We start from the raw sequence: 13,258 nt of genomic DNA on the forward strand, positions 1-13,258 counted from the left end.
GGTTAAGTCTGTTTTGTAATTTTAGTCGGTAAAAGTTAAATAAAAAATGACAATAGATCGTTTTCACGAGAAATTATTATGATTACCAAATCAATTGTTTGATCAATTATGATTTACAGGAAAGCTTATAGTTGCTATTAAAATTGTGCTTTAGAAACTCGTTTTGTAACCTTTGCAGATAAATGATCACAATGAATTGAAATACACCGGTCCATGTAAGTGACTGGCTCAAACAAAAAAACCATACTCTGCCTATAATTAACCCGTAAATTCAATTATTTATTTTTATAATAATTATATAAATAAGAAAAATGCTATATATATATATATATATATATATATATATATATATATATATATATATATATATATATATATATATATTCCAATATCGATTTTACCTCAAATGTTCACATCAAGAGACAAACAAATCCAGACCCATGCTTAAGATATCTCTTCTCAATAAGTTTCATAGATTTAATTTTCTTCTCTATATATTGAGTTTTTATGCAAATCTTGGCGTTGTTCTCTTACTATAGAACTAAAACAAGATGCTGAGTGTAAAGTGTCGTTGAAAAATCATAAATTTTCGATCATAAAACAGTGATCATAAATTTATGTTTTGAGGTTGCTGAGTTTCCAATCAGTTAAGTATATTAAAAAAAAAATGCTCATCGCTATTACTGACCACCAATTAAACATGATTGAAAAAATCACTAGGCGTTCCTCGGGGGTGTCTAACGCATAGGCGACGATTAATCGGCACCTAGGCGTCCGTATATTTTTTATTTTTTAAAAATTTGTTAAAAATCTTTTAATTTTTGAATATTTGATAATTATAAATTATTTTTTTAATAATTTTATTCCTCCCAACCAAACAATGTAATTTTAATTCCTACATTATTACTACCTTATTCATTTTCCCACCGAATTGCAATTCATTTCCTTCCTAATTCCTTCTTCCCAACCAAACACCCCATAATAGTTAATACTAAAATATTAAATATTTACCTAAAAAACACGTAGAGTTTTAACAATTTAGGGTTATTTCGTTCAAAATGGTGTCGTTTTGAGTGAAATAACACATTTAAAAAAAAAAAAATAAAGGAACACTAGCTAATCAGCCGACTAGGCGGCCTAGTCGATCGCCTAGCCGGCCAGCCGCCTAGACCACCGGTTATGGTAATACGCTAGACGGCCGGCCAGCGCCTAACCCCTAGGCGCCTGTTAATCGATGTTTAGACAGGATTTTTGCAACACTACTAACAAGTGGACCCGACGACCCCAACTTTTTTTTTTTCAAAAGGAAAAGGAAGAATATATGGTAAAATATTACAACAATGTTTATCCACTCATAAAATTAGCCTATCATTCCCACATCCCTTTTTCCCTAAGAAAAAACAATGGAATGTTCTCATGAATTAAACAAATCAAAAGAAGAAAGAAATATATAATTTTTGTTTAAATAAAATAAAATAAAATATAATAAATCGAATTTGATCCAAAATTCGAGTCCAGATATTCGTCCACTTTCATAATTAAATATGTACCCTTCCTCTTTGGCTTGTCTAATCATCTTCTCTTTTACAATGTCAACCATATTCCGGTAGCTTCACTCTCAACCACCGCAATCCATTTTCATTTCTTTTCTCCTTACTTTCAATCTCTCTACACATATAAATACCTCGCCATAGCTTTGAATTCAGAATCCACTTTCGTGTAACACTCAGAGTTTCAGCGGGATAGATCGGACAAAAGAGGAAGAAGAAAAGAGATTTACATACATATATAGTTTCATGGCGGATGAGTTCTCGACGGCCGCCGTATGCGGAGGAGGGTGGTGGAACCCGACGAGGAACATGTTCGGATCGTATCTGTGCTCCGCGTCGATGAACGATATCGGGAGCTTTGTTGCATGGCCGCCGAGTCATCACGACGGGGAAGTCACGGCGGAGGTCAATGGCCGGCCGCCGAGTACTGACCACTCTCCCACCGCCACCGCCGCCGCCACAGACGACTGGAACCAAGTTTTAATGTAATCATTCGACTCCCTGTTCGATTAACCTTCTTAGTTTGAGCCCATCAGCGATCTGATTAAATTAAATTAGGTCTTTTATCACATAAGTTTACAACTTATAAGTTAAGATTTACCCAGCAGAGTCTCGAGTAGTGGCTGCTGATTTTTCTCGTCATCCTCAGATGATTCAAGAACATCATCTGTATTAGGGTTCCATGATTAAGGTTAACGAAAGATGTTTGATTTTCTTGAATTTGCAGGCAAGATAACGAAAGGGGTGACCGGAGTTATGGTTCTATGCTACAAGAAGACTTGAATTACGGGGTGCAGGAGACTTTGACAGTAATCCCAAGCTCCAGTCAAGAATTATCCACTAGTTTCCCCATTACCTCGTACAACAATTATCCTCCGAATTTGCTGAAATCTATGTTCGACGCAGATCCTCATCAACCTCATCAGCAGTGTTTGATAAGTAGCCAGCCAGTAATCAGCTACGCACCGGCGACTACGGCGGCGATGACGAATTATGGACCAAACTTGAGTGACTTTTCACCTTCCCCCCCTAAATTCTCCTCCCTCCTCAGCCCAACTAACCACCACTTACAGTTCCCCAGTTCCATATCTTTATGGGATTCATCGCTCACCTCTTGTTCTTTCCCATCTCCGACATTTACTGACAAGAAACCTGCCATAACTGCAAAGGTAAAAGAATCCTAAACTCAAATACTATACTGTACTATAATCTTTTCAGATGTCTGGTTCGATTAACGAGAACTGATCTTTGGAGATTATTGCAGTTGAATGGTAGTAATAATAAGGAGCTTCGGGATTCAAGCTGTGTAGCTAACAAAACCAAACCAGATTTCAAGCGTCCAAGAATAGAAACGCCATCGCCATTGCCAACTTTTAAGGTATGTACAATAATAATTTACTTTAATTTGATGATCATAGTTTAATTTATTATCATTTTTGGGACAAATTAAAGAAACCTTAAAAAGAAAAGATTAAATCTTTGTGTAAGATTCGTTATCATGGTTATGGTTCAGGTCCGCAAAGAGAAGCTGGGGGACCGAATAACTGCCCTCCAACAATTGGTGTCACCTTTTGGAAAGGTAATATGACATTCAGATTTTATTTTTTATTTTTTATTTTAACCGATCTGATCTTAACTTTTTATGACAAAACAAAAAGTACCTTATTACTACATGGTACTATTAATTACATCCTTTGATTTAGCTGATCTGGTTTATGTATAATTTATACTATGTTTTTAATGTTACTGCAGACTGATACTGCCTCAGTTCTCCATGAAGCTATTGAGTACATCAAGTTCCTCCATGATCAAGTCAATGTACATTCATATCCTTATTATTGTTCATCATCTTCACTATTATTTTCTTGGAAACCCTGAATGCATATATAAATGTTGTTATGTGATTCTAGGTTTTGATTACTCCCTATATGAAAAACGGGTCGCCATCCGATCAGCACTCTCAACAGGTATCGTACTTACCATCCTTTACTTCAAACGCCAGATGACTCATTCTGTACTAGTGCTTGATTTTATTTGAGTAAATCGAGTTAATGTTATGTTTGTTCGGAGGAGGCTGAAGGGCCAAGTTCAGTCTTCACATCTAGTTGACTGTATGTTACGCAAGTATAAGAAAATAAAGTTGCGCTTTCGTTACTAATTATATAACTTTTAGCGTAGTAGTAAGGGTTTGATCCTGACAACGTTAATCGTGTTACGTTGCAGAATACTGAGGAGGTTTTGGATGAAGAAGGGTTGTCAAAACAAGATTTAAGGAGCCAAGGGCTATGTCTAGTGCCAATGTCAAGCACATTCCCTGTGGCTGCTGAGACAACAACTGATTTCTGGACACCAACGTTTGGGGCAAATTTCAGGTAGAAACTACTGTATAGGGAAGAGATTGAATTATTGTTCGGAGAAGTTAAAAGAAGTGAGTTTTGGTGATTTCTTTAGACCTTTGGGTTTCTTAAGGAAAAAAAGGGAAGACAGGATAGCAATGCTGGGCCATGAAGAGGCAGAAGGGCATTATGTTTTCACAAACCAAATGATGATTAAGGTTGAATTAAAGGATAACGTTGTAATAATAATGAATAATTAAGAATAATATGGAGGTTAGGAACAGGTGCAAATTTAGTTGATGATGATTATGAGGGTTTAGCTAGGTTATTAATATAATAACTTAATTATATTAATTAACCAATGTTATTATTGTATGTAGTGCATGTATGTGTTGTGTTGTTGTTGGTTGAGCTCAAAGTTAGCAGATCAGATTACTTATTACAAAGCAACTTTTGTTCAATTCCCTTTTTCTATATTCATTTGTAGGGTTCCATTGTTGCAACCACTTCTTTGTTTAGCTGTTGAAAAGACAAGAAACAAAAAAAAGCGGATATAAAGTGAGTGTGTGTCACGTGAATTGATTAACATCTAGCTTTTTCGCATTGGATTCTATAGTTGTTTAACTTTGAATCAGTTGAAAATTGAGCTGATGACGTGATTATTTGATACCGAAATAGCGAGGACATAAGTTATTTCACATTTTATTGATGATAGGAGATTTTCGATGGGTTCTAAATAGTGAAAGTGATGGGTTTAAGAAAAAAAAAAAAAAAAAAGATTCTACAATTGTAGCCCATCCATCCTAGCTATGTTTGTAGCCAAAGAAGAAAAGAGAGAACTGAGATTAAAAATGAAAATGCTTAAATTCCAAGAATCCTATGACAAGCAACTAATCATAGGAAAACACACTTTTGACAGTGGAAATTTTAAGAATCTCTTGTCATTAGCTTCAATTCACATATAACCTCCCATCCCAATGACTGTTGAAATGATGGGTTGATGTATCTAAATACCAAACCTTTGAGCATCAGTATCAGTTCCATTTCCTCTCAAAATATTAACTGTTACGGAGTATTATTATTGTTTGGAAGAGAAAATTAATATTAAAAAATGAAAGAATGAAAGGTGGAATGAATGTAGCATAGGAAAAGCAATGGGGTGGGAACTCGTACGAGCAGTTCAGTCGTTACTCAGTAGATCAAGGGTGAAAGTTTAGAATTGAGTCTTTGTGGCTGACTCTGATCTTCCTACCTAAAAGCTGCTGAGTTACCATAATTTGTCTCTCCACAATTTAATCCGGTCAGGATATGAGAGCTCTAGAGGTAAGAAACTTTGCTTTTTGAGGGTGGGATAAAGCAAAGGAGTGGGAGATCAGAGCATCATTGTAATGTTGATAAAAAAAAATACAGAAAAAAAAAAAACAATAGAAAACTGAAGGGCATTGAGAGCAGGTGCAGTGCAGTGTTGTTATTACTTTGTAGGGTGGTGGTGTTATTGCTGCTTTGCTGGTCTTGGCTAATCATTGCAACTTCTCTATAGTGTTTGTCTTCAACCACAAGTTTTAACACTTTCTACTCAATTAAAAAGTCATTTCACTTTATTCACCCCTTGAATCTCACATCTATCCTATGCATCAAAAGTAAGTATATATATATATATATATATATATATATATATATCATGGTTGCAGTAGGCGCTAGGCGCAAGTCGGGCGTCCGGACAGCGCCTAGCACCTAGGCGGAATCTAGGCGGCACTAGGCGGGCGCCAAAAAAACAGTGGCAGACTTGCAGTTTGACAATTTTAATGAGGCTGTTTTGAGTGTTTTCAACATTCAATCAAATATCACATCCAAATAAATGAAATAATGATAATTCATAAGTCATAACATCAAAACAATATTAAAAAACAAAAATACTCAAATATGAAATATTCAAATACTTCAATCATCCAAAGATTCAAAGTATCAAAATAGTCTACGCATGTATACATGTCATATTACACACACACACACACACACACACACACACACACACACATATATATATATATATATATATATATATATATATATATATATATATATATATATATATATATATATATATATACCTAACATTTTATATACTATATCTTATCAAAAAGTTCTACAATGTTGTGGATTACAATATTGTAAATATAATGATCAAACTTTGTGTTCTTTTTTTTTTTTTTTAGATGTATGATGCATGTTTTGTAACGTTTACTCTTCTCTTTATATACCTATGGTAAAACATTATAATACTCTCTCCGTTCCATTTTATGTGTCTGATTCAGTTAATGAAACTTGACTGGACTTATTTTTAATTCAATTTTTCACAATATTATGTTTAGTATTAGTATACAAAATTTATATATTTAGAAACTACTACACTAAAAGTACTATTGAACACAAAATATTAAATTTAAAAATAAGTAAAAAAATACTAAAGAAAAAAAAAAAAAAGAAAGAGTTGATTTGACCAATAAATAGTGAGTAGGACAGATAAAATGAGACAGATAAGTCCGTATAGGATACAACATTATAAACACATGGTATCATAACCTAGGGTACAACATTATAAACCTTTCCTATCTTACTAATTTAGTACTCCTTAGAAGACAAAGAAAAAAAGAAGAAAATAATAATGCTCAACTAGGCCCACCGAATTACCAGTGGAAATACAATTGAGTCATCAAACTCAAAAAAAACTGCAATTGAGTCTTTGAACAATCTATTATTACGTAATTAAATCAAAATTGACATGTTCTATCGATCTTGACTTGGCGTGGCAATTACCTATTACAAATTTATTATTTTTAATTTATTTTAATATTCTTAAAAAAAAAAAAAAAAGTCTCGCATTCTTCTCTGACTAGAGAGGAAGAGATTGTCTTTGTCTCCGGCCCATAGGCGAAGAAGTTTGTTCATCTCCGGTCGGAGACAAAGACAAAGGTTTTTTTTTTTTTTTTTAAACACGTAAAATGTTACGAGATTACAGTAAAATTGATGATAAAGATGAATGGAGTTAATAGAGAATAAGATTTTTTGAAAGAAAAAAAAAAAAAAAAAAAAAAAAAAAAAAAAAAAAAAAGGAGAGAGATGGGATGAGATAGAAATGCCATATCATTTTCAATTTCTTCCTTAATTAAGAAGATTACATGGACCACTATCATCTTTGGAAATATTCTGAGTTACTCTCTTCTAAGCTGATTGTCCATGGAAATGCATGTGCAGTGTGTCCAGTACAACCCCTTTCTCATTTAACTTTGTGGCAATGGACCACAAAATCAGTTACTTTATAGTATTAGATTCACATTATATTGGGATAGATGGTATAGTAAGTTGTGCGTGTCCAAATCTCTGCACTATGCAAGTCTTGTAACATGACTCATTTCTCGATTCTTATACGAGTGTGATACACACTGCAAATTTTTTATTTTTTTTTTCTTAAACGAATTAACATTGAGCATATAATTCAATGTATTAGACAAAAATAAATATATGTTTGTGACCTCGTGATTAAATGGCAGACCTCTTGATTAAGTGGCATAGCGAAGAATGTCACTCAATAGACTACTGACTAATGGGACAAAATTAAGACATAATTGAGTTTAACATATAAAAAGAAGTGTCATTTATCACTAAAGTAAACTAAGTACGTACACCCAATTAATCAGGTCTTAGAGTAGTTGGTAAGTAGACTGTTAATGCAAATGCAATATTCAACTATGAGACGGACTTCCCTCTAAGTAAAAGTTAAACTCTTGGTTGAATTCAGATTAACTGTCTCACATTGGTGGAGATATAAGATGTTATTATTTAAACAAATAATTAAAAAAAAATAAAAAAAAAAAAAAATAAAAAACCTTTTTATACCTACCCAAACCTGAAACCCCTCTTAAAACTACTATATAAACTATGTTGTATAAGACCTTAAATTCAAGTTGGAAAACGACATGCACAAATGAAACCAACTTTACTCCTAAGATTCTATTTTGCTTGTTTGTTTGTTAGTTTTTTTATTTTTTTATTTTTTTTTATTTTAATATTATTAACAATCTATATTCAGCTTTTATCATCCATCTACTAAGACAATTTGTGGTTAACTCTTATGGGTTTAACCTTAAATCTGAAGACCCTTCACCCACCTGTCCTGGAAATTGATGCTTTTAAACTTAATTTGAAGGCCCTTCACCCACCTGTCCTGGAAATCGATGCTTTCTTTTTGTCCCAAGGCTGAGATCCTCCTCCATTGAGAAGATTCAAACTTCGGTATTTGCTAGGTTAGATCATTACACCCACACGGTCACACTCGACCTTTCAATAACTGAGCTATGCCCTGAGATGGTTAACTCTTATGTTTGTATAACTTGTTGATACCACTAATGGAGAAGCTCAAGAGATCAACAACAACATGAGAAAATTGATGATTCAAGATTAAGAATGCTTAAGGAGAAAATTGAGGTTTCCAAAGACAGATTATACTGAACTCATAAATATCAATTATATTCTGTATTGCATTATGAAAAAAAACCAACAACAACAAAGGAAAACAGAAGTATTCTGTAATAATATGGCAAAGGCACTACACTAGTTTATTTCAAATGAAGATGTCTATGAAAGAAAGGGGTATGCATGACTCCAATTTCTGAACAGTGCAAAGTGTATATAGAATTGAAGGAGATTAATCAGGCAGATCCAGATTTAAGCTTCTTTGTAATGGCGGCAATGTATTTCCCCTGGTGGAACGCTTGTTCCAGCTCGAGCTGGGATGGTTGTCGGGACCCATCTCCAGCGTATGTTCCAGCGCCATAAGGGCTTCCTCCCTTAACCTTCTCCATTTCAAACATGCCAGCTCCAAAGGAGTAGCCGATGGGCACAAAGATCATCCCGTGGTGGACCAGCTGAGTGATTGCTGTCAACCTGCACAGTTATCAAACTCGGGTTAAGTCCATTTGCTTTGAGCATATAATATATATAAACATAAATGTGCAATCCAACTATCAGTTTAGGCTTTTAGTTGAGATGGAGCACATGTTTCAATTTGGTATCAGAGCCATGCCAAAGGTCATGAGTTGGAGATATAGAAGGGAAGATACTAACGCGGTTGTCTCTTGGCCGCCTCCCTGGGATCCAGTGCTGTAGAACAGGCCTGCGGGCTTGCCTGCTAGTGCCTGGGTTCTCCATAGCCCTCCGGTCGCATCGAGAAATGCTTTGAACTGAGCAGACATCATCCCAAACCGAGTTGGGAACCCGAATACGAACCCATCAGCTTCAGTAAGGTCATTGGGGGATATGATTGGCACATCGCTCTTCGGTGGTGCACTCAGCTTTCCAAGAATCTCATCAGAAAGCGTTTCTGGAACCTGTTAAATTCCATTGAATCAACAAAAATGTCTGTAACTAACAACAATGTTTTCCTATGAAGTCATAGAATATTGCTTTCTTAGTACCTGTGATTTCTTAGTATGGTATATGTATGTATGCAATCAAACCATTAATTTGTAAGCGAAAACCAAAAGATCACTCACCTGAAATAGCTTGGCCTCAACTCCTTCAACAGAGTCAGCTCCTTTCTTGATTTCATGTGCCAGCTTCTCAACATGTCCATAAGTGGAGTAGAAACTGTCAACATTGAAACCATTCTTGTCAGATGTCAGAGGATACTAAACAAATTGTGTGATTCTTCATCCGTGACTTGTTTCCTTCACCCACATTCAGACAATCAAATTGAAATCCCAACTAAAAACGAGATTTTTTACGTTTATTATTTTATATATTTTTTGGGTGACAAGGGAAACCCGACACTACCCGAGGGCGTGCATTGGCCAAACCCTGCCTGGTGACCCTAGCCGGCAAAAGAGTACAAGGAGGTAAATCAGCCTAGGTTGCCCATAGCTGATTGGCTCAAACCAAGAAGGCCAATAGGCCGCTCTCACTATTTCATCAACAAGGGTTCATCACTCTTCCTATTAGGGATAAACATAAGTGGATAGAGTGATCTAAGCAATGGGAAAAGTTGAGTATTTGACAGAAAATGAAGTCCACAAAGGTATCATTGATCACAATCATGGAGAGACATGAAACATCAGATTATCAGAAAAACAGAAGTTTAGGATTATGAAATAGCTGGAAATAACCTAATCTGTTGGATTATGAAATAGCTAACCCAATAAAGATTTTTAAAAACAGGATTATGAAATGATCAATGGGAATCGAGAATCAAGATAATCATGTCTGAAATCTGATATGAAAATTATACTTCCCCAGTTCCCCCAACCTTTCAATTCATAAAGAACACATTTTTATGAATCACCATGTAAAAACATTAACCTAAACCCAAGAAACAGGGCATTTAACACAGCATGGAGTGATCAAACACCCAAAATCAAGAATCCGGACCAATGGTAATCAAATTTATCAAGAACAAGACAAACACATACCCTCAATTCCTGCTATAAATTACAAGATTCAGAACATTGATAAACTAATAAAAAAGCTGTAAAATTGTTCCAAACACACACACCAAAACAGTGGTATACACACACAAACACGGATATATACATAAATAGAGATATATAGAGAGAGAGAGATTCATACACAATGTAAAGCTTGGTTGCCATTGGAGGATCTTGGATTGTTTTGTGAGTGAAGAAAGGTGGTAGGTGAATGAATGAAACGTTGAAACAGAAGAGAGAGAGATGGAGAGAGTGGGAAGAGGTGTCTCTGGTTATATAGTGGTGGAATCTGGAATGAGTTGACCATCCGATCCCTTTTCTTTATCTCTGGAACTTTGGCAATTTGAAATTATTAATTACAGCTCTCCAGATGGCTATGAATTAAATAGGAGGAATATTGACTGTGGTATTCTTTTGAATTATCCAGCACAATTTTTTTTTTTGTTTTTTTTGTTGCTGTCATGCTCATGTCATAATTACTTACATTTCTTTTTTTAGAAAAGAAATATTTACAATATCTCCTTGGTATTTGATTTGCATAATTTTCTTTTTTTATGTACATCATTCGGTGTTCTCGCGATTAATTGAAACTCGGCTCATATCTCATCTTTAGTGATTATTTAGTCATGGTTAGTAATAAATTAATAATGTCAAGTGACGTGGTACTGAGTTGTGTCGAACTAATCCATGTTTTCAATTTGACAACTTTATCTAATATAGGTTAAATAGAGGACGACCTAACATAAATAAGGGCATGTCATGTTGGCCCAAGGACTACATGTGGGTTTAGTCCAAATCAGCTCGCATTGTGATCTGTAATCACTAGTCATGGTAGAATCATTCAATTATTTCTTTCTTTAGTAAAACATGAACCGCAAAATCGACTTGTCCTATAGTATACTAATTTTTTACTGGCCGACCTCATTTGACAAGCCAACTTAACCTAAGTTGAGCTTTTTTGTTTATAACCTAAGTTGAGCTTAATTACTTCAATTGTCAATCATCACCGAGATGGATGCCCAATTAACGACGATGATGACAAAACAACAACAACAACAAATAATAATAATAATAATAATAATAATAATAATAATAATAATAATAATATTATTATTATTATTATTATTATTATTATTATTATTATTATTATTATTATTATTATTATGTGTCATTTCAATTACTTTTAAGATGAAGTTTATTTACAATAATGGGTCAAATTAAGTTAATTTCAATTTTTTTTAAAAAAATCAAGTATCTAATTACCTTGTGGCAATAAAATATAATGATTTGTGATCTAGTGACTCTTCCAAATGGGGGGTCATGGGTTTGAGTCCTAAATACTACTTCGTACATTGTAACAGAGTGTAGTACTAAAAAAAAGAAGGTTAATTGTATAGTTTTTTGAATTCAAGTATCTAATTAATTTTTTTTAAAAAAAAAGTACTAAAAAAAAAAAAAGAAGATTAATTGTATAGTTTTTCGAATTCAAGTATCTAATTAATTTTTTTTTTTTTAAATCAAGTCTAATAAAACTTTCCTAAATAGTTTAAGGATATATGTGATATTTTATCTCTTTCATTGTCATACTCATTTTAAATGTAATTAGTGAACGACACGTCTACTTCTTTGTTCCAAAGTCCACGTCACTAATTAATTTATTACATTAAAAAAATAAAATAAAGATAGCCAGTGTGAGTAATGGCAACAGTTATACCAACCCGGATCTACTTTGCAAGGTGGATTTGATTTCAAAATACACAATTTACATACTGAATGTTTACAATTCAAATTGTGAACATTCAGTATGTAAATTGTGAACATTCAATATCTAAATGGTATATTTTGAACTCGGGTCTATCTTACAAGGTGGACCTGATTTCACAGAATAATTTGCGGGATGGATTGGGAGATTTTGTAAACTCAATGAATATTGATTGTGCAATTAAATATTTTATGTATTTAATAATTTTGATTTTTTATTTTTGGATTTAATAGTTTTTACTAAATATTGTAAATATTATAAAATTTGAATATTTTTAAAGCAAGTGTATTATCATATCATTATACGTTTAAATAACCACTATTTCTTTTGTCTTTTTATGTGTCTGAATTAATTTGATTATGTAACATAAGGTTAACTTAATAATTTACAATTTAATTCTTTGTTAATGGATAAAATTTATATATTTATGTGTTAAATCTAAAAAAAATTATTAAACTAAAAAAAGTTAAATATAAAAATTTTTTAAATAAAATTAAAAACTAGGTATAGTAATATGACTAGCTATTAAATAATAAATATAACATTTAGAATAAAATAAAGAAAATTACTATAAATCCTATAGTTTATATTCACTTACAATACTCATTGTTCCCAATCACTTACATTACTCAGGGGTTGTTTACTAACTGGAAATTTCTGAGAATTTCCGGAAACTGGGAAATAGAAAACAGAAAACATGTTTACTAACACAGTTTCCATTTTCAAAACTGAAAATAATTTCTGAAAATTTCCGGAAAACTGAAACACACTTAAAAACTGTTTTCAAAATAGAAAACAGAATCATCTATCATCTATTTAGTTATATGTCACTATAACCACATTACTATGATTACATTCATTATCATCTTATTTTACTTATCACTATCTTCTATCTTTTCTACTTACCTTACTTATTTAAACATAATTTATTTGCGGGAAAATGGCACTTTTTCCCCCTATGTTATATACTTATAGCACTTTTTCCCCCTCAATTATTTAAGTGGCTCTTTTTTCCCCTGAAATGTTAAATGGACATATTTACCCTTAAAATAAATATTTCATTTATTTTTATTCTCCAATAAATTATTACTATAATTTGGTTCAAACCGATACTATAGTAACCAAACCAAA

The 13,258-nt window shown here is 33.1% G+C and overlaps 2 protein-coding genes across 2 annotated transcripts; one reads left to right on the plus strand and one right to left on the minus strand.

The window, feature by feature from the left end:
- The first annotated feature begins 1,550 nt into the window (after positions 1 to 1,550).
- On the plus strand, positions 1,551 to 4,433 carry LOC109164553 (transcription factor bHLH112-like). The gene is made up of 7 exons (XM_019313056.1): positions 1,551 to 2,035; positions 2,278 to 2,719; positions 2,815 to 2,928; positions 3,064 to 3,129; positions 3,303 to 3,368; positions 3,461 to 3,517; positions 3,774 to 4,433. The coding sequence occupies exons 1-7, from the start codon at positions 1,797 to 1,799 to the stop codon at positions 3,924 to 3,926; spliced, it is 1,137 nt and encodes a 378-aa protein (XP_019168601.1). The 5' UTR covers positions 1,551 to 1,796; the 3' UTR covers positions 3,927 to 4,433.
- A 3,956-nt stretch (positions 4,434 to 8,389) lies between these two features.
- LOC109170420 (NAD(P)H dehydrogenase (quinone) FQR1-like) lies at positions 8,390 to 10,719 on the minus strand. Its single transcript, XM_019319544.1, has 4 exons — positions 10,508 to 10,719; positions 9,439 to 9,532; positions 9,011 to 9,273; positions 8,390 to 8,830 (listed from the first exon to the last, which is right to left on the minus strand). The coding sequence occupies exons 1-4, from the start codon at positions 10,528 to 10,530 to the stop codon at positions 8,596 to 8,598; spliced, it is 615 nt and encodes a 204-aa protein (XP_019175089.1). The 5' UTR covers positions 10,531 to 10,719; the 3' UTR covers positions 8,390 to 8,595.
- Positions 10,720 to 13,258: the final 2,539 nt, after the last annotated feature.

Source organism: Ipomoea nil, unplaced genomic scaffold, assembly GCF_001879475.1.
Source record: "Ipomoea nil cultivar Tokyo-kokei standard unplaced genomic scaffold, Asagao_1.1 scaffold0317, whole genome shotgun sequence".
NCBI lineage: Eukaryota > Viridiplantae > Streptophyta > Magnoliopsida > Solanales > Convolvulaceae > Ipomoea > Ipomoea nil.

What these genes read in the sequence shown, in the direction of transcription:
- LOC109164553 (XM_019313056.1), top strand. Translation starts at nt 1,797, where the DNA reads ATGGCGGATGAGTTCTCGACGGCCGCCGTATGCGGAGGAGGGTGGTGG. An exon ending in AACCTGCCATAACTGCAAAG is followed by an intron (nt 2,720 to 2,814) that starts GTAAAAGAATCC and finishes AGATTATTGCAG; the next exon opens with TTGAATGGTAGTAATAATAA. An exon ending in TGGTGTCACCTTTTGGAAAG is followed by an intron (nt 3,130 to 3,302) that starts GTAATATGACAT and finishes ATGTTACTGCAG; the next exon opens with ACTGATACTGCCTCAGTTCT.
- LOC109170420 (XM_019319544.1), bottom strand. Translation starts at nt 10,530, where the DNA reads ATGGCAACCAAGCTTTACATTGT. An exon ending in TTGAGGCCAAGCTATTTCAG is followed by an intron (nt 9,274 to 9,438) that starts GTGAGTGATCTT and finishes GGAATTTAACAG; the next exon opens with GTTCCAGAAACGCTTTCTGA. An exon ending in GGCGGCCAAGAGACAACCGC is followed by an intron (nt 8,831 to 9,010) that starts GTTAGTATCTTC and finishes ATAACTGTGCAG; the next exon opens with GTTGACAGCAATCACTCAGC.